Source organism: Morone saxatilis, unplaced genomic scaffold, assembly GCF_004916995.1.
Source record: "Morone saxatilis isolate NCDOM2014 unplaced genomic scaffold, NCSU_SB_2.0 Contig22, whole genome shotgun sequence".
NCBI lineage: Eukaryota > Metazoa > Chordata > Actinopteri > Moronidae > Morone > Morone saxatilis.
Window position 1 is genome coordinate 6,875,240 of NW_023339785.1, and position 24,763 is coordinate 6,900,002.

The 24,763-nt window shown below is 38.5% G+C and overlaps 4 protein-coding genes across 10 annotated transcripts; 3 read left to right on the top strand and 1 right to left on the bottom strand.

Moving 5' to 3' along the window:
- Positions 1–610: 610 nt before the first annotated feature.
- Positions 611–5,214, top strand: tdo2a (tryptophan 2,3-dioxygenase a). Its single transcript, XM_035669031.1, has 12 exons — positions 611–744; positions 908–1,013; positions 1,135–1,225; positions 1,513–1,583; positions 2,084–2,211; positions 2,341–2,527; positions 2,733–2,840; positions 2,963–3,074; positions 3,240–3,297; positions 3,912–3,991; positions 4,281–4,371; positions 4,711–5,214. Exons 1-12 carry the CDS (start codon positions 710–712, stop codon positions 4,862–4,864), a joined length of 1,221 nt encoding a protein of 406 aa, XP_035524924.1. The 5' UTR covers positions 611–709; the 3' UTR covers positions 4,865–5,214.
- A 910-nt stretch (positions 5,215–6,124) lies between these two features.
- ctso (cathepsin O) lies at positions 6,125–13,782 on the bottom strand. 5 transcript variants are annotated; one of them, XM_035669035.1, is made up of 8 exons: positions 13,546–13,782; positions 12,996–13,101; positions 12,601–12,734; positions 10,264–10,431; positions 9,751–9,872; positions 8,233–8,396; positions 7,121–7,213; positions 6,125–6,323 (listed from the first exon to the last, which is right to left on the bottom strand). In XM_035669035.1, exons 1-8 carry the CDS (start codon positions 13,747–13,749, stop codon positions 6,289–6,291), a joined length of 1,026 nt encoding a protein of 341 aa, XP_035524928.1. In that variant the 5' UTR covers positions 13,750–13,782; the 3' UTR covers positions 6,125–6,288. The 5 variants fall into 5 exon arrangements, with proteins under 5 accessions (XP_035524928.1, XP_035524926.1, XP_035524927.1 ...); XM_035669033.1 differs by having other exon boundaries at positions 13,432–13,782; XM_035669034.1 differs by having other exon boundaries at positions 6,125–7,213.
- asb5a (ankyrin repeat and SOCS box containing 5a) lies at positions 13,685–20,374 on the top strand. Of its 3 annotated transcripts, none has more exons than XM_035669039.1 (7): positions 13,685–13,824; positions 16,170–16,249; positions 17,436–17,543; positions 17,781–17,931; positions 18,407–18,541; positions 19,331–19,522; positions 19,775–20,374. In XM_035669039.1, the coding sequence occupies exons 1-7, from the start codon at positions 13,761–13,763 to the stop codon at positions 19,900–19,902; spliced, it is 858 nt and encodes a 285-aa protein (XP_035524932.1). In that variant the 5' UTR covers positions 13,685–13,760; the 3' UTR covers positions 19,903–20,374. The 3 variants fall into 3 exon arrangements, with proteins under 3 accessions (XP_035524932.1, XP_035524930.1, XP_035524931.1); XM_035669037.1 differs by lacking the exon at positions 13,685–13,824 and adding an exon at positions 14,326–14,560; XM_035669038.1 differs by lacking the exon at positions 13,685–13,824 and adding an exon at positions 15,118–15,551.
- A 560-nt stretch (positions 20,375–20,934) lies between these two features.
- On the top strand, positions 20,935–24,719 carry spata4 (spermatogenesis associated 4). The gene is made up of 6 exons (XM_035669040.1): positions 20,935–21,282; positions 22,016–22,145; positions 22,272–22,390; positions 22,808–23,028; positions 23,256–23,375; positions 23,762–24,719. Exons 1-6 carry the CDS (start codon positions 21,182–21,184, stop codon positions 23,854–23,856), a joined length of 786 nt encoding a protein of 261 aa, XP_035524933.1. The 5' UTR covers positions 20,935–21,181; the 3' UTR covers positions 23,857–24,719.
- The last annotated feature ends 44 nt before the right edge of the window (positions 24,720–24,763 follow it).

Genomic DNA, 24,763 nt, shown 5'->3' on the forward strand with positions numbered 1-24,763 from the left:
ACTTGACTAGGACAAACCTCTACACATCTTTCTTCGACAAAAAATAAATATATATATATAATATATATATATATATATATATATATATATTGCAATGTATTTTTTAGAAACTTTTATGGTAAAACGAAAAAGATCTAAAGTGCATTTCAGGGACATTGTGTCTGTGTTGTCAATATACTGTATACACACAAGAACTCCATTCCTCTCAGTCAGACGCTTACATAACCAAGTTCACTATTTGTAAAAGACGTTACATAGACATAAACAACAAATCCTTAAGAGTAAACACTGTAGATACCCTGTGACCGAGACAGCAAGGTCCACACAGAAGTTTCCCGAACACACTGCTTGTTCTATAGTATAATGGAGCAGTAATTAGACATTTAAAATCACCTCAGGTTAAATATATTTGACTTTACAGTTCATTTAATTATTTGTCTAAAAAGAATCAAGTTTGATATTTATTTTGCATTTAAATACTTGAAAAGGATCCTGTGACTGATCGTTAGCAAAGTCCAGAAGGTGGTCCCAGTTCAAGGTAAACAACAGCTCCATGGGGCAAATAGAGGCGGGCCGGATGGTGACTGTATCCTCATGAGTGATTGGATGAGGTGAATCTTTAAAAATGTGGATTGCGTTGAAGACAATTTTAGTTAATATCAGTCAAGGAAGAAGAATACAGCTTTGCCGCAACTGATTTGGAAAAGCCATGAGTGGATGTCCGTACTTTGAGAAGAGGCATTTGTACGTTCAAATTGTTATTGCACCTAAAATAGGGCTCTAAAGGATCTTGTTCCTTGTTTTTTTTCCAAATTCTATTAAATGGAGCCTTCTAACAATTCATTACTTATCCCGATGATGGAAAAACACACCAAGTAACAACAGGCCTTCTTTCTTCGCACTGCAGGTTATTCAAAAACAAGCCTCCTTCAACGGAAGAAGATGAGGATGCCTCGCAGGCAGGGGTTAACAAGGCCAGTAAAGGAGGAATCATCTATGGAGACTACCTGCAGGTAGAAAACACAGTCTATAAAACGTATTTATCTTTGTGCACGGCTTTTGTAAAGAAAGATGAGTACAGGAATTTGGATTTGTGTTTTAAAGTCAAGTGCTTAATTTCTTTCCATCTCTCAGCTTGACAAAATAGTCTCAGCCCAGGTGTTGCAGAGTGAACTAAAGGGTAATAAGATCCACGATGAGCACCTCTTCATTGTCACCCACCAAGGTAAAACTACTGGAGCTTTGTAGTAGTTAAGAGCATTTTTTTCTGCATTGAAACTTGAATTTTTTTTTTTTTATAAAAAAAAGATTGCCCTGGAATCCAAAAAATACCATAACTAAACTGATTTCAACCTAAGAAGTTAGAGAAGTAGATTTGTTCCTCAAAAATATATAACACTGAATACAAGAGGGCATTTTTTGGTCTGCAATTAGCCCTGAATTCTTACTGACCTTTGTGTTTACCTTGTAATATTGTACTAAAATTCTTCAACCGTTTGTGTTTTACTCCAGCCTATGAACTGTGGTTCAAACAGATTTTGTTTGAACTTGACTCAGTGCGTGAGATCTTCATCAGTGGACATGTAAGTCACAATCCTGGGGTAAAGAAACCTTACAAAGGTTATGTGATTGTGTTTCTGTTTTATTTTTCCAGTTTTTAAATACTGTCACTTGATTCTGAAGCAGAGAGGAACTCTTTGTACCACTAAATTCAAATCTTTTAGTCAGTGTTGGGAATTGAACGCTGCTTAAAATACAAAACCACAAATTAGAACAATTTAAATAAATTAAAGAGTACAAAATCATCACAGGAGAACACTATGGTAATCAGATCTCACAGTTCCTCTGTTTAAAACAAAGTCATATTCAATAGAAATTATTTGTCTTATTCATTCTGGCTTTGGAGTTCAGCCAGGGAAAAGTAAGACATTTTGTGCATCTACTTCTTTTTCTCCTAAAAGAGACACACATTAGGTTGAGACAATAGTGATACATACATTGTGTTTTCCTGTGTCAGGGTATGTACTTACAAGCTTTACAATGGTTTGGTATCATTTCCTTAAACATTCTACTATTCCACCAGGTCCGAGACGAACGCAATATGCTCAAAGTCAACACTCGCATCCACCGGATTGTAATGATCTACAGACTGTTGGTCGACCAGTTTGCAGTTTTGGAAACGATGACAGCCTTGGACTTTTTTGACTTTAGGTTAGCTTATAAATAACTTCTGGCTCTGTCTACTTCAGCACTGAAAATTTTATAAGATGCACTCCTCCATGATAGTGCACTCTGTTTGTGTTTGAATGTTTACTTACTTGTGTGTGTGTGTGTCTGTAGGGAATACCTGTCTCCTGCCTCTGGATTCCAAAGCCTTCAGTTTCGGATCCTGGAGAACAAAATCGGGGTCCCGGACAACCTGAGGGTTCCATACAACAGACGCCATTACAGGGACAATTTCAAGGGTCATGACAGTGAGATGCTGCTCGCCACTGAAAAGGAGCCGACGCTCTTGAAACTAGTCGAGGTATATCTTACAACCACCAAACACCGGCACGTGGTCATCGATTTTTAAATGTAATCAACAGTTAAAGAAGGCATCATTTTATTCCACTGTGAATCATCTTCTACTGTATTTTCAAAGCAACTGTTCACTGTATCCTGTGCTAGATAAGCACATCTGCTCCTGAACAGGGTATAAAAGTGATAAAACCTTGGGCTGTTCTTTTCAGGAGTGGCTGGAGAGAACTCCTGGCTTGGAGGTGGATGGATTCAATTTCTGGGAAAGGCTGGAAATCAATATATTTGATGGGTTGAATCAGGAAAAGGAGAAAATCGAGGTAAGAGATGACTGGCTTTCCGAAGAAAAAAAAAAAAGTTTGCTCACCTTGGAGTGCAAAGATGATTGACAGAGACTGTATTTTTATTTACGGGTTGTTGTTGTTGTTTTTTTTTTTTAAAGAAAATACTTGATTCTGAGGAGAAGGAGGAAATGATGGCTGAGCTGGTCAAACAGAGAGAGCTGTTCACTTCTCTGTTTGATGAAAAGCGCCATGACCATCTCCTTAGCAAAGGCGAGTGCTTTCTCAATTAATCAAATGTAATAATCCAGTGTTTGTCAAGACTCCACATATCTGTTTGTTATCTACATTTGACTCAACATTATAGGCCTATTAATGCTTTGTATTACTGTAAATAAAGACTTTTAAAAGTAATATATTTTCAATTTTGCTAACAAGGTGAGAGACGGCTCTCTTACAAGGCTCTCCAAGGCGCCCTAATGATCTACTTCTACAGGTATGTAGTTTTTACTAGCTTTCCTTCACAGTGAACTTGTGCTGACACAGTATATCTGTGTTATGTTTGCTTCAGATTCATATACTTATACATTTCTACACCTGGGAGCTGCACAGTACACACAGTCTTCCACTGTTGACCACACTTTCACTGGGCCAGCTGGGGTTTTAGCGTCTTGCTTAAGAGCAGTTCAGTGTTTGTTCCTGATTTATTCTTTCGCATCTAAAAATTCCATGTCACAAGCCAATCTCTGAAACAACACGTGATACATCAGTTGTAAAACACTAGTTATTGAACTTCTGAGGTTTCAACTATTATCCAGGCATTTGTCAGTGCTACCAAAAGGTGTGGTTAGCAAGCTTTTAAAACCTGTGTGATAAAGACACAAAGTCAGGTGAGACTAATTATGCCTATGTGAGAGTCAACAGTCATGTGTCAAGTCACTGGATGGTGATAATTAATGTGAAACTGCTCTGTAAAACATGTTAACTGCATTGCGGATAGTGAGCAGGTGATAGTCGCTCTCGTTTTACAAGTGCTGCGAACACCTCCTAGACACCTTTCCATATACTTGTGCAAGATGTCCTTCAAATAATACAATCTTCAACTTTCAGGGAAGAGCCGAGATTCCAAGTTCCTTTCCAGCTGCTCACATCCCTCATGGATATTGACACCCTCATGACAAAATGGAGATGTAAGTGCTGGGGGGCAAGCTAATTTATACTAAAAACAAATTCTTTAAATCTTTGCCCAGAGGCAGTGCTGGACTAACAGGGGTTTGCAGAGATAGAGTTAGTTCAGGACCTCAGAGGCAGAAAAATAATCTAACATCCTCTACACCAGATCATCAATCCAACAGTTTATTCCTATGAAATGCATTTTTTACTCACCTATGTCTCACTTATGTCTTAAACAATTTACAGCTACAATTGAGTCAAAACATTGCTCATATCACAAAGGGATATTTCTGTCTTTTGCTTCAGACAATCATGTATGCATGGTGCATCGTATGATTGGCAGCAAAGCTGGCACAGGGGGCTCATCTGGCTACCACTACCTGAGATCTACTGTCAGGTATTGTATGCTATAAACTTTAACCTACTGATTAAACACTTTACACTGCAAGTATCTTAAACACTTCAGAGTTCATTTAGATAAGGACGGGACACTGCTACTCTGTGCTTATCTAAATTAACCTGTCATATGGCCACTTCTTCCTGACATGCACAAACTATACTTATTAATAATTTCAAAGGAGCTACGACACAAGTTCTTTATTCAGCATCCATTAAGTTTCAGCAGTAGTTTAAGTTAGCTTTTGTCCTTCAGAAAGTACAATTTGTAACAGATGCCCAATTATATTTTAAGAGTACACGAGTTCAATATTTAATAAATCATTTTCTTTCCCTTAAGTGACCGCTACAAAGTGTTTGTGGATCTGTTCAACCTGGCAACGTTCCTGGTGCCCCGTCACTGGGTGCCTAAGCTAAATCCCAACGTCCATAAGTTCCTCTACATGGCCGAATGCTGCGACAGCTCCTACTGCAGCAGTGAAGACTCTGACTAGGGGACATCGCATAAGTCTGGTTTACTTTCTATCACTTCAACTGACCTCACAACAGTAGATCTCTTTTAAAGTTTTAGTTTTAGTGACAGGTGCATAGGTGAACAGGAGGCCCTCCAAACATGCAAAGAAACACTGTGTCTGGGAAGAAACCAGACACTCAAACACTACATAGTATGATGAAAGAAAGTACAATAACATAGTATTTTTGGAGCATCTTAATTTGGTGGAATTTTTTTTCAGTTGAAAGAAGATAGAGTGAAACATGGCACAAGGAGGGATCAATTAACATAATAACTGACTGACTATGATTGACAGTGTAAACCACCAAAGTATCCATTAGTGAGAGACATTTGGTACCATGATGGTATTATTGGTTGGGCTTTTTAAAATATCTTCTGTTCTGTGAAGTATTGGGATTGTGACATGTAAATACAGAAAATAACTCAATTTGTTCATGTTAATGTCAAGCAAGGTGAAAAAAATGTCATCTCATGGTGACACTAAAAGCATGGCAAATATCCTTCAATTATGGTAACAAAGAACAGAAAAGCAAATTACTAGCTCATTAGTTACATCAAGCTGCAGCACATAGGTTCATACCACAGTGTCTGACCCTGAATAAATCAAATGGCCAAATTAGACTATTTTAATCTAATCTTGACTGGTCACAAGGTACAGCAGATGGCTCCTTGATAAGATTTGCTTAGATGTTTTCTCAATAAAATTATGTAAATTCACTGTGACTGACCTGAAAACAAATGGATCGGTGAGAGCAGTGATCAAACTGGTGGCGATGATGGGTTTTTTGAAAAATCATTATCTTTCATGTCAACACAGGGAAGGTGTCAGAAAAAAAAGCCATTTCAGACTATTGGGATGTGGCTTAGATGCAAGGATGCAAGATGTAATAAAATGACAATAGACCTCTGTATAAACAATCAATGTCCAACATCTAAAATACAAGAATTTGCACAGCATATATGTGAAACATAAAATTTGTATATAATGTTAATAATGTAGTTGTGTAATACTGTGTTTTGTATAGTATGCTGTAAAGTTAATTGTGTTATGTATTTATGCAGTGATTGATGTTATCACTATATAGATAAATGTATAAGCCAGAGCACCTATAATATGTATCCACTTTATGTATTTAATAAGATACATTTTTTGTACAGTGCATCTATTATTATTACAGTTACGTTTTTTTTTTTTTGCAGTGTTGTGTGTGTTGATCGCTCAGATATGATCCAACATTTATCAGCATATAAAGTGATTTATTTTGTTTTAGTGATGTAACCTGTTGACATTTCAATAAAACACATTATTTAAAGTGACACTTGAAGGCAAAGAGATCATTTAAAATTGGACAGCAGTGAACACATGCACAAACACATACAAGGACAACAATACACACAATCTCGTCAAAGAAAAACTGCTGCCACAGAATCTGCAATACCTGGGGAAAGAAAAAAATAAGGATGTTGAACATTTCCATTCTCTTCCTCTTACATCTAACTATAGCCTTTGATACAGTAGCTGATACTATTCTCATTCAGAGATGAAACCAGTGGGGTGTTTCTATTAGCAAATCATCCTCTTCCTTTGCCCATGTCTTGTGGTGTCCCCCAAAGTTCCATTCTTGGTCCAATCCTTTTCTCCATGTATTTGCTTCCTCTGGGCCACATTATTCAAAAATGTATCTTTTGACTGTACACAGATTTACTTGATCATAGAAACTAATAACTTTAAATTATGACTCCATATCTAGACCAATTGCCTTGTAAAAAATGTTGGAGTCATATCTGATTCAGAATTTAGGTCTGACTAATAAATCAATCAGGTATTAAAATTAAGCTTCATGCAGTTCCACATGATTTCCAAACTCAGACTAATTATGTGTATTTGTGGAGAAAGTTATCTATCCATTTATATCCACCCACCTCAACTATTGCAACTCGTTGTATTTTTTTGGTAGCAATCAGTCTTGTTTATCCCATCTCTAACTTGTTCAGAGTTTTAACAAGGTCAAAAAAGAAAGAGCATGTTACTCCTACTCTGATGTTTGTCTACAATGTGTTAAATGGTTCTGGATGATGGATGGTTTGGATGAATTGTGTTGTGTGTAAAGTGCTATAGAAATAAAATAGAGTTGAATATAAATTATTGAGGGAATAGTGGGCACAGCAACATACAGACATCATACTTAAAGGAGATATAAACAGAAGATCACAAGATGGCACAGCTCATACTTACCACAAACATTGCTACCGATTTTTATATAAACATAACCCTCATTCCCCCATGTGGTTCCCCAGGAGTTCTGCACAATCCAGTACGGAATATCCCCTAAAACAGACAACATTCCAGATTTAATTATTTACATGGTAAAGGAGCACTAAGTGTGTGTGTGTGTGTACGTACTGCAGCTGTAACCACTCTAGACTGTTACATAATCACTCATATCCTTGTGTAATACCCACAAAACACAAGATTGTGTGAAATAATTAATGCTAAGTAATACAAAATACTGATGTGTGGGAATTATGTCAAGAAATTAACTGCAGGGTAGGTAGCTGTGGTAACGTTCTGACATTATAACTGCTGTTAAAATAACACCTAAGCAACTTTTCACATTGAATGATTTTTGCTTCAGGTGGTCACTGCCTGAATAAACAGAACTTCTACACTTCTAAATCTTGTAACACGATGTTAAGAGGTGCACACAAAAGGCTCATGTTTACCAACCCAGCTACTTACCCTATCACTATGTACCAAATTAGGACCAACAGGAAAATAAAGGCAAAAACGTGAAATAATGTCATATCTTCACACTGTAAATCTGGTTAAACATTTTTTTTTCCCACAATAATAGAGTTTCATATGTCCTTTCATTTCTTAATTAAAGAAATATTTCACTGGTTGCGTTTGATTATGACATCTATCCAATGCAGTTCAGTGCTGTGTAAGTTATGTCTCGACAATATTGAGGAAAATTACAGAATTAAGACAACACATATTTCACTTGATATAATAATAATTATAATAATACTATAATTAGAATTTTGGCGCTCAGTAATAGGGTTAATGTCTTGTTATAAAAATGTTTTTCCCTCTATCTCTTTTTAGCACTTAATTAGAGGGGATGAGAAACTCTGCTCTGTTGCGGCACCAATTTAAGATTAAGACAGGCATATTTTTACCAAAAACTCTTGCCTCGTGCAGCTTTAAATTACTTTCACAGGCCCTAGGTTTGTGAAACTTTCTTGACCTAAAAAGGAAAGTGTTAGCTCAAGTAAAATATAAAATCCCTGCTTTCTTTTCTCAAATATGATCCATTCTCGCACCAATGTAGTGACAGCATGTACCAGTAGTGTTGTATCCAACAACCAGGACAGCATGGTTAGACCGTTGGCTGGAACAGTGGTGTTGGATGATTCCACCCAGGTAATCCTGCCAGCTGACAGCATCCACAATAGCAGCCAAGGGACCATGCTCCACCAGATGACCCATCATGGCCTCCTCTTGACCACTGAAGAATAATAACAGAAAATTGTCCTCGAGGCAAGAATAGCCTTGTGATAACACTGCTTTTTGTTGCATTATTATGTAAGCTATACCCTTAAGTCATGGTCCTGTGAAATGTATTAGCATATACACTGTATGGAGGTTATTACTTAAGATCAATGCTTTTACTGGGTGCATTTTTGCACAATTTTCTCTGGATCAGCATCTTAGCTCTCTCCACTCTCCTCCTCATTGTGTTCATCCAGTCAGTGTATCACTTTCTGACCAACTAATACACTTTTTTTCATTCAGAAATTTGGTATTTCCCTCATCCTTTCTGCTGCACATATGTAGGCACCCTCTAAAACCTCATCTAGTCTTTCAACCAGAAGATTACACACTGGGGATAGCTGTGATGCCCTCGTCTGCCAGGTTCATGACATATGGGCCATGAGATCTATGGTCTGGGCCAAAACTATATTGAATAAAGCAATTTTACACCTCATTCATGGTGAGGTGAGGTCTTATCTTGTTGAATTTTTATGATGCGGTTTGTCTTTTGCTGTGCAGCTGTAAAGAACTGGCTTATGTGCCCCTTTAACAGAAGGTTGAGACATCCCCATGACCCCAGCATCTCCACCTTGCAGAGGGCCCAATTCCAGCAGCTTGATGTACTCAATGATTCAGAACTCTGACCTTTCTGACAGCAGGGGCAGGTCAAAAGCCAAATTTTTATACTGGATCAGAGGATTGTTGAGATAAAGAGGTCTTTTAGTGGTAACATGACATTGATGTTTACTGGGTTTGAGAATGATTGTGTGGTTCGTTTTACTTTTCCATTCTGTTGAAGAGTCATTATATGAAACATTATATTGTCAAATTATATAATTAGAAAGTTACGTCCAATAAAAATGGTATGTAAGGAAAGGAACTACGCAAAAAAATAAGAGGCAAGGAAGTTTTATATTAGGTTGGTAATTGTATGGAAATTCAATTAACTTAATTAAAACTTTATCAACTCTGACAAAAGGACGCTTATCCTAGCAATGATAGCAATACGACAATAACAGGAATTAAATATGCATGAGTATGAGTCATGACCCTGTTCAATATTAAATAAAGAAGATCTGATTCACTTTAACTCAAGGTAACTGTGGGCCAGTCATTTGGCCTCTGTGCTACTGAGCAATCCATATCTGTGTTGACACAGTAAACACTGTGGTCTGTCACTGCCTGGGGCCAAACCCCCTTCCCTCTCCTCTGTCCTTGGTACTTGGGGGAAACTACATTAAAATTCCATGTGATGATACAGAAATATGGCACTGTTAATTTTTGGACTTTTATTACTTATAGACGACTTGCAGAAATCTGTCTTTTACCTGAAGTCGTATGCAGTAAAGTTCTTCACAGCAACAACGCCATGTGACTGAGAGAAAAAATGGCAGATTCCTGTCTTGGCCTTGTAGGGATATTCTGACTGAGGCACCAATTTCATTTTGCTCTGGAAAGAAAATAGCATATCTCAGTGAGTGTGTTATCGGAATAGAAAATATCAATGTATCTTGTTTATGAAAGATCCTGGCACAGGCATTTATTTAAATTAATGTTTGACTTTGGACATAAATTTGATTCTGCTTACTGCCACTACATATCTCTCTAAAATACATGACAATATCACCTAAGTTTTAAGAGGTTAAAATTTAAAACAGCATGAATGTATCTTCCCACAGGTGTCCTCATTCATAAACAGTCACTTAAATACAAATATTCCCTATTATATCTTATGTGTGTGAAGTATTGGGCGTTGAGGTTGATATTACCTTTATATTTGCTATAAACCATTTAGGAAGAATCTGTTAAAAAACTGAAATTATATAAAAATATCAACATACTTGCTTCAACCATTTCAGAGCCTGGACTGGTGAGCCTCCATTGCAGCCTTCATTTTGAAAAGAGCAGTCCACAACCTGCTGCACACTGAGTTCCACCAGCTGCGAGCCATCAATAGCATGGACGGACTGCACGGCACCAACCACACTGAATGCCCAACAACTGCCACACTGCAAAGGTACATTTACAGCAATCAGGAAAAACAAAGCTGCAAAGCAAAGATGGACAAATTCAGAGTGCAGTCATATCTTAGGCTACCCAGAAGAAAACATTATAATTTTGTTCTTCTTGCTGAAGGCCACTTCAGCAGGAAAAGAAAAAATAGATTTCTGAATAAGGATGGCCTCTGCCATTTCTAAAACCTGTGCTGTCCAAACAAATGCTGTAATTCATTTTCAAAAAAGTAATATCCACACAAAATGTGATGGTACTTGGAATGAAATACAGATTTTTTTAAGACTCTTGATCATGAATCTATAGTGAGTGTGGATGTTTAACATGTTGAGGTGATCTGTCCAGTGTGAGTGAACTGTGACTAATTGTTTTCTGCTGCCATCTACTGACTGAAACATCTCAGGTATATACTGTCTTGAGGAAAATCTTATTTTTCAAATCATGTTTTCCAATAGATAAACAACATAATGCAACACAACACACAACATATTACAATAAATCAATGAAGACCAGGTAACAAAACAAATAGAACAAAACAGGAAGAAAAATATAATTCTGAGGTTATATAGTAGTTTCTTGAAAAAAAAGCCTAATTTTATGCTCCAGTTAATGCATTAGGCTTTAAGGCTGAGGGTCACTTGAGATATTTTGATATCAAATGTCGCTCTTATACTTCATATCTGGTACTGATTATACTGATTTCCTGAGACCAGCCATTTTTGAGATAAAACAAAGTATTTCATCATGTAAGAAGGCGCTTTTTTCCCCGTGTAATACTTGCACAGGCAATCTAATTCTCCAAACAGCATCAGACTATGCTCAGTTCACATGCTCAGCATAAATTCCCATAAATGTGATGAAAACCTGAGCGCTCTGTGTAAAAATCCAATATTTTGTTGCTCAATATGGTTCCGTGGCTTAAAATCAATACTGAAACCAAAATCAGTCATTACTGTTTGGACTGGAGATAATTATTTGCCTAGTATACAAAATATTAGGGCCATCTGCTCTGTTCTTTAAAGCAATGAAATGCGCTTGAGTCACAAAATTGGAATCAAGATAAGGGAAAACTGGATCAAGAAGAATTTATGAGATGTGAGTGGCTTGATATTTTGTGTCTTTGTGCATGGTACTACATTTTGTTTTCTGTCTATCCATCTATCTATCTGTTGTGGAAACTAAGCCCAGGCAGGCCCACAGACAGAGCCAGAGAAAAAGAAATCTGGGAAGAAAAACTGCAGCGGAGCAGAGTGGTAGGTTGAGTGTAGTCATGTGCATACTTTCCCTGGAGTGGTAAGCCTTGCCTGAATGCAAGAGAGTAAAATATATGTTATCTTGTTGGCTTTAACCTGTATGGGTTATGTCTCTCCCTTAGGACAACAGTTTTACAGTGAAAACATTATCCCCGACGGCAAATTTGACTGACTAAGGAGATAAAGGACAAAAGGAACAGACAGAGTGAACCTTCAGCAAGGACAAGCAACAGCTCCATCTCACTAACCTTCTCCCTGTCTCTGTCCCCAGGTTCACTCTGTTCTCTTAGCAAAAGTCACACATAATGGCTTAGTTTATCATTTTCCACCTGTTTTTCTTGACCGTTCTGAAAGTCCCTCTCCACTCAAAAGTGTGAATTGCTTACCGTTAGTTCACTTGGATGTTTGACCTTTCCTGTGCAGAACGATGCTTGTGTTTGACTCTCAAATTCATCCCCTTCCAGTGGGTTGGGAAGCCAGTCCTATCATGCGTCCAGTTGTCAAACTTTTAACTTTAACAATATTTGCACTTTTATATATATTCTGGATTTTCAATGCGGGAGAAGGAGAAGTTGTCATTTTAAGATTTCAACGAGGTAACTGAACTTTTTCGTGGAAAGACCATTTCTGGGACAAATTATTATTCCAAGTACAGTATTTTTCTACATCTTAAAACATGCCTGAAGGGGATCTTAAATAAGTGCATATCCCCCTCCACAGCTAAGATTTGGAAATATTCTGCATCTCCGCATTAGACAGCATATTACCCACCTGCTGATTGCTTTATTTGTTAATAATTGATTAGATTGACACTAATTTATTTGGACATCACCAAGCTGTGTATCTGTACTGTACAGTACAGTAAGTTCCTACCTATACAGTATATTCATCATCTATTTGTGTAAACCTTACTGCTTGTTGGTTCTGGACCGGTGCCACCACCGCTTTGTCTCTCCAGTCAAATTTGGCTGGAAGCCCCTCTGTTTTTCCTGTCTTCAGTCCAGGGAAGAGAAGAGCTCTGTCAGCACTAGCTCCAAGGTACAGATCTGTAAATAACACATACAGTTCAAAGTAATTCCTGGATACAAAGATACACGTAAACAATAACACACTGACAATGTGCAGATTCAGCCCAGTCATGGGGGTAAGATGCTCACTGAGTTTAAAACAATCCATTGGAAATATATAGAGTGAATACATTTCACTCTGTGAGCTTATATTGTGAAGATGCTATAACTGTGCAGATACCGTGCATGGGCCTAATCAAATTCTGCAAACGTACAGTATGTGACAAACCTGCAGCCTACCTCTGAATTCCTCCTGTGAGAAGTCAGAGAACTGGTTGATGCCGTACTTGGCAGACTGTGCCACTGTGGAGAATGAGTTCAGGTACGCATGCCGCTTTGTTGCATTCTGGAAAAACACACATGACAAATTAGGTGGTAAATGAATGGAAAGGGCAGCAAAATGTAGACAACTGGAGTCAACCACAGTCATCAAAGTGAGCAGTTTAAGGAAAAGAACAGTAATTATTAATCCTAATGTCTCTCTTTAAAGGGTAAGTGTTGCTTATAGTACTTCTGTACATTTGAGTCCTGAGATAACTTCATGAATTGCTCTATAAAATAAAAAATACAACAATAAAAACTTTCACTTTCCACCATTCATTCTTAATTTACTGCTATAATTGGTACCTTTATCTACATTAATATAGAATTACCAGAAGACGTCTCCTTCATTTACATGAGTGGGCGTTGCCTGTAGTGACGTACGCCGCCGTTTGTTATTATGGTATGTCCTGAAGAAAGTCCAAAGTGTCACAGTTTCTCTCCACTCTCCCTCTCTCGTGTCTCTTACCTGAAAACAGAGATGGCGGAGGTCAAACTCCTCGCTGTTAGCGACATACGAGCGGTGGAACTGCTCTGTGAACGAGATGAAATCAACTGCACAACCATTCAACTCTGTCCGAGTCTCGTCTGAGCTCACATTGAGACAACAGCGAGCAGAGAGGAGCGCGAAAACGGCCGCTGTGACAGCTAAATACAGATGGACGCCCCTCATTTGACGAAGAAATGTCAGTTAAAAACAGAGTGATTAAAGAGGGAAGTAAATACAAAAGTGAGGTTTGCGGAAAAGGTGAGGAGTAGTCTACAGCGCATGCGCAGCGATCAATATGAGCTTCCTTGAAAACAGAAAGTCAAATAAAGTAAAAAGTACCATTGACAAGAAGGCACTAATGCCACTTTTTAAAATAAATGACTTCATTAAAATACTGTAAAATGTCATTAATAACTGTAAATTAAATGCATAATAATAATCATAGGAATTGGAGACTTATAATATATATCATCTTAATATGATTTAAATGGAACAGGTAGCACTGTATGTTCAATTTCGTTTGTATAACTCACACACACACTCACTCACACTCACACCAACACACACAACACACACAGCAACACACACACACATTGTACATTAACACTGCAGTGGTTGCTCTCAGGCACAGTGGCAGCTGCAGAGCATTTTTTCCAGCCTGTACTTTGTCAGGACCAGCCAACCAGTCAGTACGCTGGGAGACAAAGTACACTACTCTTGTGCTTTTTGGAGTGGCATCTGATCCTGCCTTCATCATAACCAAAGCCCCTCTGTAACGTGTCGGAGGAAATGTCAGACCCAACAGGGGAACTCACCAACAAGCCCTTCGCGGCCCAGTTGTCCAATGCTTACCTCAGCATCTTGGCACTGTTCTGCTTTAAGCTCTTTGTTAAGATTTCTCTTAACTTGCTGGCATACTTCTACATTGTCCGTGGGAACCGTAAAGAGGCTGCCAGGATTTCAGCAGAGTTCTATGACTATGGTCAACAACACAGTGAGTACTCTGACAAAAATATGAAAAAGCCTGAAAGAGTTGTTTTTTGCCTTCCTTCAGGTGGTTTCTTTGCTCCACACTGCATAATTTAAATCATATATAGGTGTGTTAAAGGCAAATTTGGTGTAAAACAAACAACTATACTGTTTACACTATACACCAAGCAACATGTTCAACCTCAGGCATATAAGGTCATAGCTAGAATATATATTTTCTTTTAATCAAGTCACTGTGCACACACAAGCACACACACACGTAGTGACAATTTCCGTGTTTACAAATGAGCTATAAATACTGCATTGCTAATCCAATGAGTATAAGAGCTATTCATTGTATTCACATTAATACATACTGTAGATATAAATGATATCCTACTGTTCTTTCATTTGCTTAATAGCTACTTATAAATCCTCAACTGTACAATATTAAATGAACACACTGTAGGCTGGCAGCTCTTTTTCTCTAATGTATTAATAGAACTCAGTCATGATCCCCCCCCCCCCCCCCCCCNNCCACCCCCATCCTGCCCTAGTTTCCATTACCAGCTATGCAGTGCACCCTTCCACACTCAGACTGCAACCAAAACAACACTCCACATTCTCAGGAACAGGCGTTCCGAAGGCACATTCTGGGGGAAGAGAGACACGGCGACAACATAATCTGTATCTATCATTCAAGGGGATGTTTAATTTAAAGTGGACCCACTCCATGGAATACTAATTAGCCAAGCTTAGGGTATTAGCCTCAGTCCTGTAGATACGGTCTTCCTTGTTCTGAAAAATCTGTTTGATGTCTGTAGCTGGGTCTTTTATACCCGTATTTCAAATTAACGTCAGTCAAGGAAAATAGGCTGCATGAATAAAAGAGCATGGATTTCATAGGACACATTAGGTTGATTATTATCTATAAATTATGATTAAAATGGACGAAGATGAGAATGATGATGATAATGTGTGGAATGCATCGGCTGTTATTCTGGACATCGACTCAGGTGTGCTTAATGAGATTTTTGTGTGTGCCACAGCCAATTTCTCAGGATGATATTAATTTGTCATGTGAGTGGAGTGTACTGTATGTATTGTTGGGATTTCATTAAGCAGCTGTAATTGGTTAAACAATAACGTAATTATTATATAATAAGACTTCATGAATAAACTAAATTTAGACCAAAATGTTAGGGTAAAAAAAATATTCATATAAATGTCATTATGACATAAAATCAGCAATTTTCCGTTTTAACTGGTATGTAATGCGTTTTTATTTGCTATTATATTAATTTAACATTAAATAGTATTTTACAAAAAATCTGCAAGCTTCTTTGTTAAACACTTAAATGACTGTATTAAAAGGTAGAAAAATGCCTTTAATATTTTCTGCACATATCTCCTGTATGTACCTGTACCTGAGTCATTATTACTCCAGGGAGGGTAGAATATCTGTTTGTGCAATGATGTTATGACTCTCATCCTCTTGTACTGTCAGTAATTTAGGATTTGAGGCTTGTTCTGCTATTGCAATTATTTAAAATGGCTATGGATAAGCCTCAGCATCAGCCTAATAACAATAAATGTAAATGGCAGTAGGCACTGAATTCTTATTCTCACTGCAGGATCCTGGGCGGACCGCTCACCCCTCCACGATGCTGCAAGTCAGGGCCGCCTCCTGGCTCTTAGGACCCTCATTTTACAGGTGAACACAATCCCCTGGGGGAGTCATGTTCACCCCCCTCATCTGTACACATGGGGTTTGCTGTAACAGTCCCCCTGTTGTAATTTAACTTTATCAGTGCCTTTGTAGAGTCCTGGTTTAGATGTGAAGGAAAAAGAGGTTTTGGATGAAAGTAAGGAGTCATCAGGGTTATCTGGGATTACCTGTAATTATCTAATTTGTCCATCTGCACGTCCATTAGTTCTCAATGCTACATTTTTGACATTCTTGCAGTCAAGGCTTAAATATGTTCCTAGAATACCTTTCATTTACTTTATAACCAGACTAAAGTGGAATTCTATGAATAGATAGAATAATGAAAGACTGATATTTGAAAAGTGCATAACACTGTTGTTGAGGCCGGAGCTTCCTCTTGGCCAATATTGGTTGCTTGCAACTTGCAGAGGTTATAAATTACAATATGCCAGAGGGTTGGCTAAATGTCTGCAACATGAGATATAAAAAGTCAACATCTGGCCATTATTAATAAATCTTAAGGAAATAAATCTTAAATGTCAGGTGAAAAGTCATGTTTGTATAAGCTTACAATACTGTAACTTAATAGATAATAATACAGCACTAAAGCACGTTTTTGAAGCAAATGAATGAATCTTTGTTGCCATATGGCACAACCACAATACACTGTACAGTCTTAAAGGAACATAACCATTATATACAGTATCAGAGGTCATCTACAAAATTGCCGATCAATGCCAAAGACTAATAAATGTGAGAACTCCCCCCCCCCCTTTTTTTTTGTGTTTCCAGCTGCTCACAGATTGAGATGTGTGCCACAAGCGAGGAAGCCATTTCAGCTACAAAGCCAACAACGCCTTGTTCTCAACTCAGACAAGCTCATGACAAAGCAGTGATATCATTACAGTATTTTACACAGTGATTCATTAGCTCTTTACCAGACCGCTATTGTCTCTGCACTTTAATTAGCAAGCTTAACAATCTCTATTGTTCAAATGTGACTGCACTGCATAGTTTGTCAATTCCTGACAACCATAACTGAGGAGGAAGGGTCCGTTTTATAAAAGAAGATAAGCTTTATTGATGTTCATGCAATTCCCAGTGTTCACCAATAGAGGTTGACAAAGGTCATGTGTTGCTAAATGTTCCTTATAATGTCTAAACGTCTGCGGCTGTTTGATTCTGTTCCCAGGGTCACAGTGTGAATGTTCTGACCATAGACCATGTGACACCCCTTCATGAGGCCTGTGTTGGAGACCATGGCGCCTGTGCCAGAGCTCTCATTAATGCAGGGGCAAATGTAAGTCACGTACTGGCCTTTAATGTTTCTATGCCACGTAGGTCAAATGTCATTTTCATGGCTGGGAAAATCTGGGTTGGGGTAACAAATGAGCAATGCAATGCTTCTTCTGCAGTCACTGTAGAGCTATTTAGTTGTTGTTCCCCTTCAACGGTTCCCCCAGGCTGTTGCTATTAGTCAACTTGCATGGTTAAACAAGGCCTAAAAATAACAATAAAAAAAAAAATTTGTTCACAGGTCAATGCCTCTACAATTGATGGAGTCACCCCTCTGTTCAATGCCTGTACAGTGGGCAGTGTGGCATGCACTGAAATTCTTTTGGAAAATGGAGCAAAACCTCAGAGCCTTGTATACCACCCCTCACCGATCCATGAAGCTACAAGCAAAGGTAAGGACACAATATTCTGCATACATCAGTTCATATATCAGATGACTCAATTGACTTATTGAGTTAATATTGTGTATGTCTAAACAGCGTTGTGTGACAGTTGTCACAAGTAAGTTCAAGTTTAAGTCAATTCATTTATGCAACTACCCAATCCCTATTTTATGTTTTTGCTGCTGATATTCAATATCTTGACATTACAATATTACCACTCACTATCACTCACTAGCAAGAACCAATACATCATTTCGACTCTACTTATTATAACTTACACTAGATCCTGTCTTTCAACATGTATTTGTGTCCTTTATTGTGCTATAAAGCACTTTCCTAACAACCCTGCGCTATAAATATAAATAAATAAATAAAATAAAGCTTTAAAAATAAATCCCAACATGACCCAAGCAGACAGCTTGGAGAATTATCTCGCACTGTCACTTACTCACTGAGTACTGTCTTCATGCTCCATTACTTCCAGGTCATTACGGTTGTGTGGAGGCTCTGGTGACTTGGGGGGCAGATGTGGACATGGACATTCCTCACCTGGGCACAGCGCTCTATACGGCCTGCGTCTGCCAAGAGCTGGAGTGTGCCAGGAAACTCCTGAGGGAAGGTCAGCTCGCAGCACAGTGTGGATCTTTACATCTCCATACAGACAGGCACGCGTCCTGTACAGACGCGCACACAGTGTATCTCTGTGTGAGCACATTAATTGTGCACAGACAAGGAAATAAATACAAATCTGAATGTGCAGTGGATTCTAAAAGCATTTAGACCCTGACACCAAAAACTTGACATTCAAAGAGAGAGTAATGGAATTATTTGAAGTGAGCAGTATTTTAAAAGCACATTTATTTTGGATTGTGTTGGTGTACTTTCATTATTCTTGATGTACCCAATTACAGATGACATACATGGCAGGCATTTCTAGCAGCGCAGCAATAACACAGTTTTACTTTTTGTCAGTTGGGAAATGGTCAACTGCAGCAGTAGCTGTTAGTCTGTCAGTTTTTCCAAAAACGGCTAAAAGTCCCTTTTTAGAGATCATATAAGGACATATAGTGTGGATAGGAATTAGGACAGATAGAAGGAATTCAGTTTGAGTAAGGAGAACAGCAACCACACTCAGCCAACAGCAGACTGATCTTATTTTCAAGCTAGTTGTCTGCTCATATTCCATGCTACCGGTGGGCTGCTAAAAGTCACTTCTGGTAAATGTAGCAAACTTTTGGTAGACAAGGGCAGATGTAGGAAGGCAGGAACTTAAAAAAACGTTATTAGAAAAGATAGTCACAAAGTAATTCCTAGATTACAGTGAACAACATATGCTGATGATATCTAACAGTGCACGTTTCTGACTGGACTGTGTCTTGAATGGATAACCAAGTTGTCCTGCATACAGGTGCAAATGTACAGAAAGGCAAATCCCTGGATTCACCCTTACATGCGGCTGCAGAAAAAGACTCCACAGCTGTGGTGAAGCTGCTGCTGGACTTCGGTGCAGACATTAATGCAAGGAACACAGAGTTTCAGAGGCCAGTAGACGTGGCTCCACCCAGCAGTCTAACAGAGGGCTTCCTACTGCTCTATGAAGGTATAAAAACACTTGTAACTTGTTTTTATAAGCAACAAGCGATCTGCGTTTTTATCTTTTTTTGTCCAACTTGTCATATTTATACCAGTGTTTGAACATCCGCATTAACAGATATTTACATGGTCCTTTTATCTGTGCTTGTAGCATTACAGTTCTGAAAACGCTGTCCAACCTTAGTCAGTGATTTTCTTTTGGAAGTAATCTATGTGTAAGGACGAGCTTATATCATTTTTAATCGCCTCCTTCTCATAGCTACACCACGACTGCTGAGCCAGCTGTGTCGTCAGTGCATCAGGAACTGCGTCGGCCGTGACAGACTCCACCTTCTTTCCCACCTTCCCCTGCCCAACAGGCTCAGGAGCTACCTGCAGTACCAATGACAGGCACAACAACCAAACTGTCGGCCGAAATGGGACAGGAAAGAAGTCCTTAACACAAAGAGCGCCTCCATAAACTCTTCCTACCTTTAATTTTAGCTTCCAGTCAATGCAGTAAGCAATTAATTGAAATTAGTCACAGAGTAGACAATCTGTGTTGAGCTGGCTTGCATCCCATATGTGACTGTGGACCCGGGTGAATGTAAAGCAGGGGGTTTCTAAAATAAGAGCTTGTAGGATTATCCTTGGCTGGATAAACTGTGGTTAAAGAAATCTAATCAAAGTATTATTTGCAATTCAGTTTTTGTCATATTTAGAAGATGCTGTAATAGTTGCAATAGCTATCAGACAGTGATGCACTTTTAAAATATTATGATGTCATAAATGCACAATATGTGAATGAGCATTCATTATTTAGCATTTGATATATAATGCACTGCACACTACTAGATTATTAAATTGTTTTGAAATCTGGTGCATTCCAAAATATGTTGTCTTTGTACATATGCAGGGCTGTGCTGGTCATTAATAATGCTGTGATGTGCAGTGGAAAGAATTGTTAATTCAAAAATTTTGAAAACAAAAATAGTTGACATTTAAACTTGGATTACTGAGTGCTGGCAACTGGAAGAGGCTGACCTTATTGGAAAATCCTAAATGGAAAATATGAGTGGGTGGAGCAGCAAGTGTTTGTTTCTATTGCTGAGACAAATAATACTGCAATTAAATAAAGCTCCTAGGACATTATGAACAAAATAATCATATCAATGAACCAGCAGTATGAAGTAACCTTTAATAATACTGACTTTTACATTTTTTATTGAATTATTTCACAATTTCATGGTGATATTACATGTTTGTATTTATACAAAAATGTGAATTTCATCATATCTTATTTTTCTATTAAATATGAAATTAATTCAAATGAATATACAGGAATTCCTCAATACAATTTTGTATTACTGTTACATCCTCCGGGGGGCAGTAAACCGCCACCAGTGTGTGTGTGTGTGTGCGTGTGTGTGTGGCTGTGGTGTGTGATCGTGGTGCTGTGGTGGTGTGTGTGTGTGTGTGTGTTGCCAAAGAAGTCAAAGAAGTCTCTAATGTCGTTGCCATGGAGATACAAACAAAAGAGGAAAAGTCCAGCGCGTTAGTTAACGTTACCTTGGATAAAATGCGGGTTAATTGGGGTTTAGTGTGATTAGCTACACGGACTGCCTTGTTTTATAGTTAACAGTAAAATATATTACTGGTTTGGGGCTTTCCTCAGACTCAGAGCAGCATGTTTTATGCACAGTCTCCCAAAAAGACGGGCCTGCCAAGAGAGGTTGTGAAATGGCTGCAAGCCCTCGACTTATCAATGTATCCGAAGAATGTGTGCAGGTAAAGACTACACAACTCTGTCTGCTAATTTACAGCATACACTTCCCAGTAGGCCTGATAAAAACGCAGCTCGATGTCCAGACTGTAAACCGGGATAAATGTACGTTAAACGGTCAGTTTGGCGTTAAACGTCTTGGGTTAACGAGCTCATTGACAATACCAGTAAAGTTAAGTTACTATAGTTAGATGTTAGTTCACCTAAGTTAGATGACTCCAGTGAGCTGTATTTTAATGTGAAGCAGACGTTTGCAGTTAAAGCAAAGGTTAGTTAGCTAAAAACAAAGTTATAGCTAGAGTGCTGTCCGGTTTTAGTTGAGCCTCAGTGAGTGTTAATAAAGTAATACAATCACTAACAACTCTGGCTGGCTTGGGAATGTTATTATTATATATATAAACCCACAGGCTAACAATGGCTCCGTAGTCGTTTTGGTTGAGCATTTCCTCACTTAACTGATTGACTCTGCCTTGTAATGATCTGGAAAGGGCCTTACTGGGATTAAAAGAGTCGTTTACAGTATAGAGTATCCTCTAGCAGCATAATACATGGAGGTAGCAAAGCATATACCAGACTTATAGTGAAATACTGTAGATAAAATATGAGTGGAATAATCAAGCATAACAAAAACAGAAACATCAATGCTTTCCAATGCTGTCAAGACAGCAAATTGTTCACATTGGATTTCACTGTAAGGTAGATATATACTCAGTTTGTTCTCCCTACTTTTTGTTACAGAGATTTTTCCAGCGGTTACCTTGTGGCAGAGATATTTTCTCGTTATTACCCCCAAGACTTTTCAGTGCATTCATATGACAAAGGAACATCACTTTCTGCTAAACAGAGGAACTGGAGCCAGATCGAGAGGGTAAGAGAAACACCTAAAAGATATAAGAAATCCAACCCACGTGTTGTGCTTTGCTCATCCTACTACGTATACTGTAGTGACATTATGACACTTTCTTTACCTACGTGTACGTTGGTATTGTCCCAGTCTTTACAGAGGCAGAATCTGCACTTGATGAAAGAGGTGATTGACGGAGCCATCCACTGTAAGCCAGGAGCGGCTGAGCTGTTGGTGCAGGAGGTTTATACTCTTTTAACTAACAGGAGGTAAGGGTTGATGGGAGCAGGGCAGAAAGGGAACAGTTTGAGGCCGGTTTAAAAATGCATCAGCTACTTTCTTTAACCACACACACAGGGGCTTTATGTAGGTTATCTGCAGGTTAGAAAAACAAATTCAATTTTATTTTGTGTATTTCTTTGAGACACTACTGTGAATTGCCAATTGCTGAATTGTCAAGCTGATGTGCCTCTCAGGAATGTGTTGGATGTAACTATACATAAAACTATACAAGATGTAGTGTGAGTGTAACCTTACTCTAAAGCTGTCACAGGGTTGATTGACATGGCTATTACAACTCACCTTGTAAAAACATACAGTCACACAAATGCATAAAACATAGAAATATAACATACAAGTAACATAATCATGTGTGTATTCTAATTTTTGTAAGTCTCCCTTCTCAGGATCAGAGATGTGCAGGGCCCAGAGTGGGACTTCACTGACCAAGAGTACCAGGAGCTTCTCCCCACACTGGCTCGCTCCACGGCCTCCAAGGCCATCAAGAACAACCTGCGGATAACGGAGCTCATGGCTGAGCCTGACATCAGCACAAACCAGAGGAAGGCAGAGGTCATCCTGCACAGGCACCTGGAGCACAAGGCTATAGAGAGGGTTCTCAACCCTGGTAAGTCACCCAAAGGGTGATATTGAGCTTACTGTTATGGAAAATATAGGGTGCTCCTATGTCTTCTTCCAATTTGTTTTTCCTTATAAAGAAATGTCACACGGACTGACAGAATGTTGGCATACTAAATGAAAATGTGAGGATACTTATAAGAATTTTATGATCTGAAACTTCAGCTCTTGAGTCAGATTTCTCTGAATGTGACAGAATTTGGTCAATTTTGACAGGACGTTTTACAGTGAGACGTGAAAAGCCTAATCTGGGTCAGCTGGCAGCCAAAAATCTTGTTCTATCCAGTCGCGGTGATGAGTGCTTTGACAGCCCTTCATCTAAAGATCCTACATCAAGTACGTGTCAAGTCTTATATTCTCTCTCAACAGGAACGAGAATATTGATTCGTGTGATAAGTGTGCTTACATGCATCATTATGGTGTTGTGTTCATGACACAGTAATGTCTCGAAACAAACAAAACAAAGCTTCACATTTTCTGTGAGAGTGGAACAAAGTAATATTCCACTCATCAGGGGCAGTATGCCTTTTGAAGTCAGTTGTAATGACAAATGATCAATATGAGTTCACACTGTAAATGATTGAAGCAACAGTGTTTTGTTACTTCTTCCCTTGGTGCCGAATAACCTTGCGTACACAACATATTTGATTTATTGATGTAAATGTAATTGCAGCTGCATTTGATCTATTTTTTCATCTATTTTCCAATTTCTCCTATTTTAGAGTTGTGCTCCTCGTCAACATGGAGCGGAGCTGCTGTTTCCTTTAAGGAGATAAAGGTGCACCAGCCCGTCAGACGCTCCCTGGTTAGCTGCTGAAGGAACTGAATGGAGATCTGTGCTCTCTTACTGTATTGTGTGTGTCATTTGATATATTGTGATATATTTTATTTTTCAAAATTACTCAAAGCATAGCCTTTTTTCAACTATTATGCTACATGGGAGTATAATTTGTTTTGAAAGACAGATGATGTAACTGTTTGTTATGGCTTTGGTAATGTCACAGGGCCTCATGTACCATCATGTTTGGGCTATGCCTGTTTGTACCAGTAGGTGGCAGCATTGAGTCATGAGCAGAGCAGTCCTTGATGTGTAAAGAGACCAAAAGCCATTGCTGTAGCTATACCATTCACAAAAAGAGGAAATAAATCGAAAATAATTCACAGGCTTTCCTGTTTGTGTTCACTGCTCTGAGTACTTAAATGCTGTGTAGAGTTATTTAGCCCATTACTGAATATGCCTCTTCCATCCTGTTTCACCACTTTTTCTCAATCTGCTTTCTAAGATGCAAATGCTGGTAAATGTAGGTTTCAGCCCATTACATTCACTGTAGGAGGTCCCACTTTAGGTAACTAATGCCAATAACAGATTTATAAACTGGCTTGCTAGATTTGGGGGAATAACCAGTCACTATGACACGTGGACATGAAAGCTTCGTCTTGTTTCTCATTTAATCAGTGGTCCAAAATTTTCTAGCCCTTAGTTGAATACATTTCTAACTGGCCTTGATTTTCAAAAGAGATGGTCAAAGGCAAATATGTTAACAAAACCTTGCCCATGATAATAAGAATTAAAGGTAACATTTAGGAGGATCTATTGGGAGAAATGGAATATAACACTCATAGGTATGTTTGTATATAATCACCTGAAAATAGGAAACATTGTTTTTACGTTACTTTAGAATGAGACATTTTTATCTACAGAGGGAGCAGGTCCTCTTCTACAG

Coding starts and splice junctions, on each gene's coding strand:
- spata4 (XM_035669040.1), top strand. CDS start 21,182: ATGTTTTATGCACAGTCTCCCAAAAAGACGGGCCTGCCAAGAGAGGTT. Junction 22,146..22,271: donor ACTGGAGCCAGATCGAGAGG/GTAAGAGAAACA, acceptor GTATTGTCCCAG/TCTTTACAGAGGCAGAATCT. Junction 22,391..22,807: donor ACTCTTTTAACTAACAGGAG/GTAAGGGTTGAT, acceptor CTCCCTTCTCAG/GATCAGAGATGTGCAGGGCC.
- tdo2a (XM_035669031.1), top strand. CDS start 710: ATGAGTGGATGTCCGTACTTTGAGAAGAGGCATTT. Junction 1,014..1,134: donor TCTATGGAGACTACCTGCAG/GTAGAAAACACA, acceptor TCCATCTCTCAG/CTTGACAAAATAGTCTCAGC. Junction 1,226..1,512: donor CTTCATTGTCACCCACCAAG/GTAAAACTACTG, acceptor GTTTTACTCCAG/CCTATGAACTGTGGTTCAAA.
- asb5a (XM_035669037.1), top strand. CDS start 14,356: ATGTCAGACCCAACAGGGGAACTCACCAACAAGCCCTTCGCGGCCCAG. Junction 16,250..17,435: donor TTAGGACCCTCATTTTACAG/GTGAACACAATC, acceptor TTCTGTTCCCAG/GGTCACAGTGTGAATGTTCT. Junction 18,542..19,330: donor CAGGAAACTCCTGAGGGAAG/GTCAGCTCGCAG, acceptor TCCTGCATACAG/GTGCAAATGTACAGAAAGGC.
- ctso (XM_035669032.1), bottom strand. CDS start 13,749: ATGAGGGGCGTCCATCTGTATTTAGCTGTCACAGCGGCCGTTTTCGCG. Junction 12,735..12,995: donor CTCACAGGAGGAATTCAGAG/GTAGGCTGCAGG, acceptor TGTTATTTACAG/ATCTGTACCTTGGAGCTAGT. Junction 8,397..9,750: donor TTTACTGCATACGACTTCAG/GTAAAAGACAGA, acceptor ATTATTCTTCAG/TGGTCAAGAGGAGGCCATGA.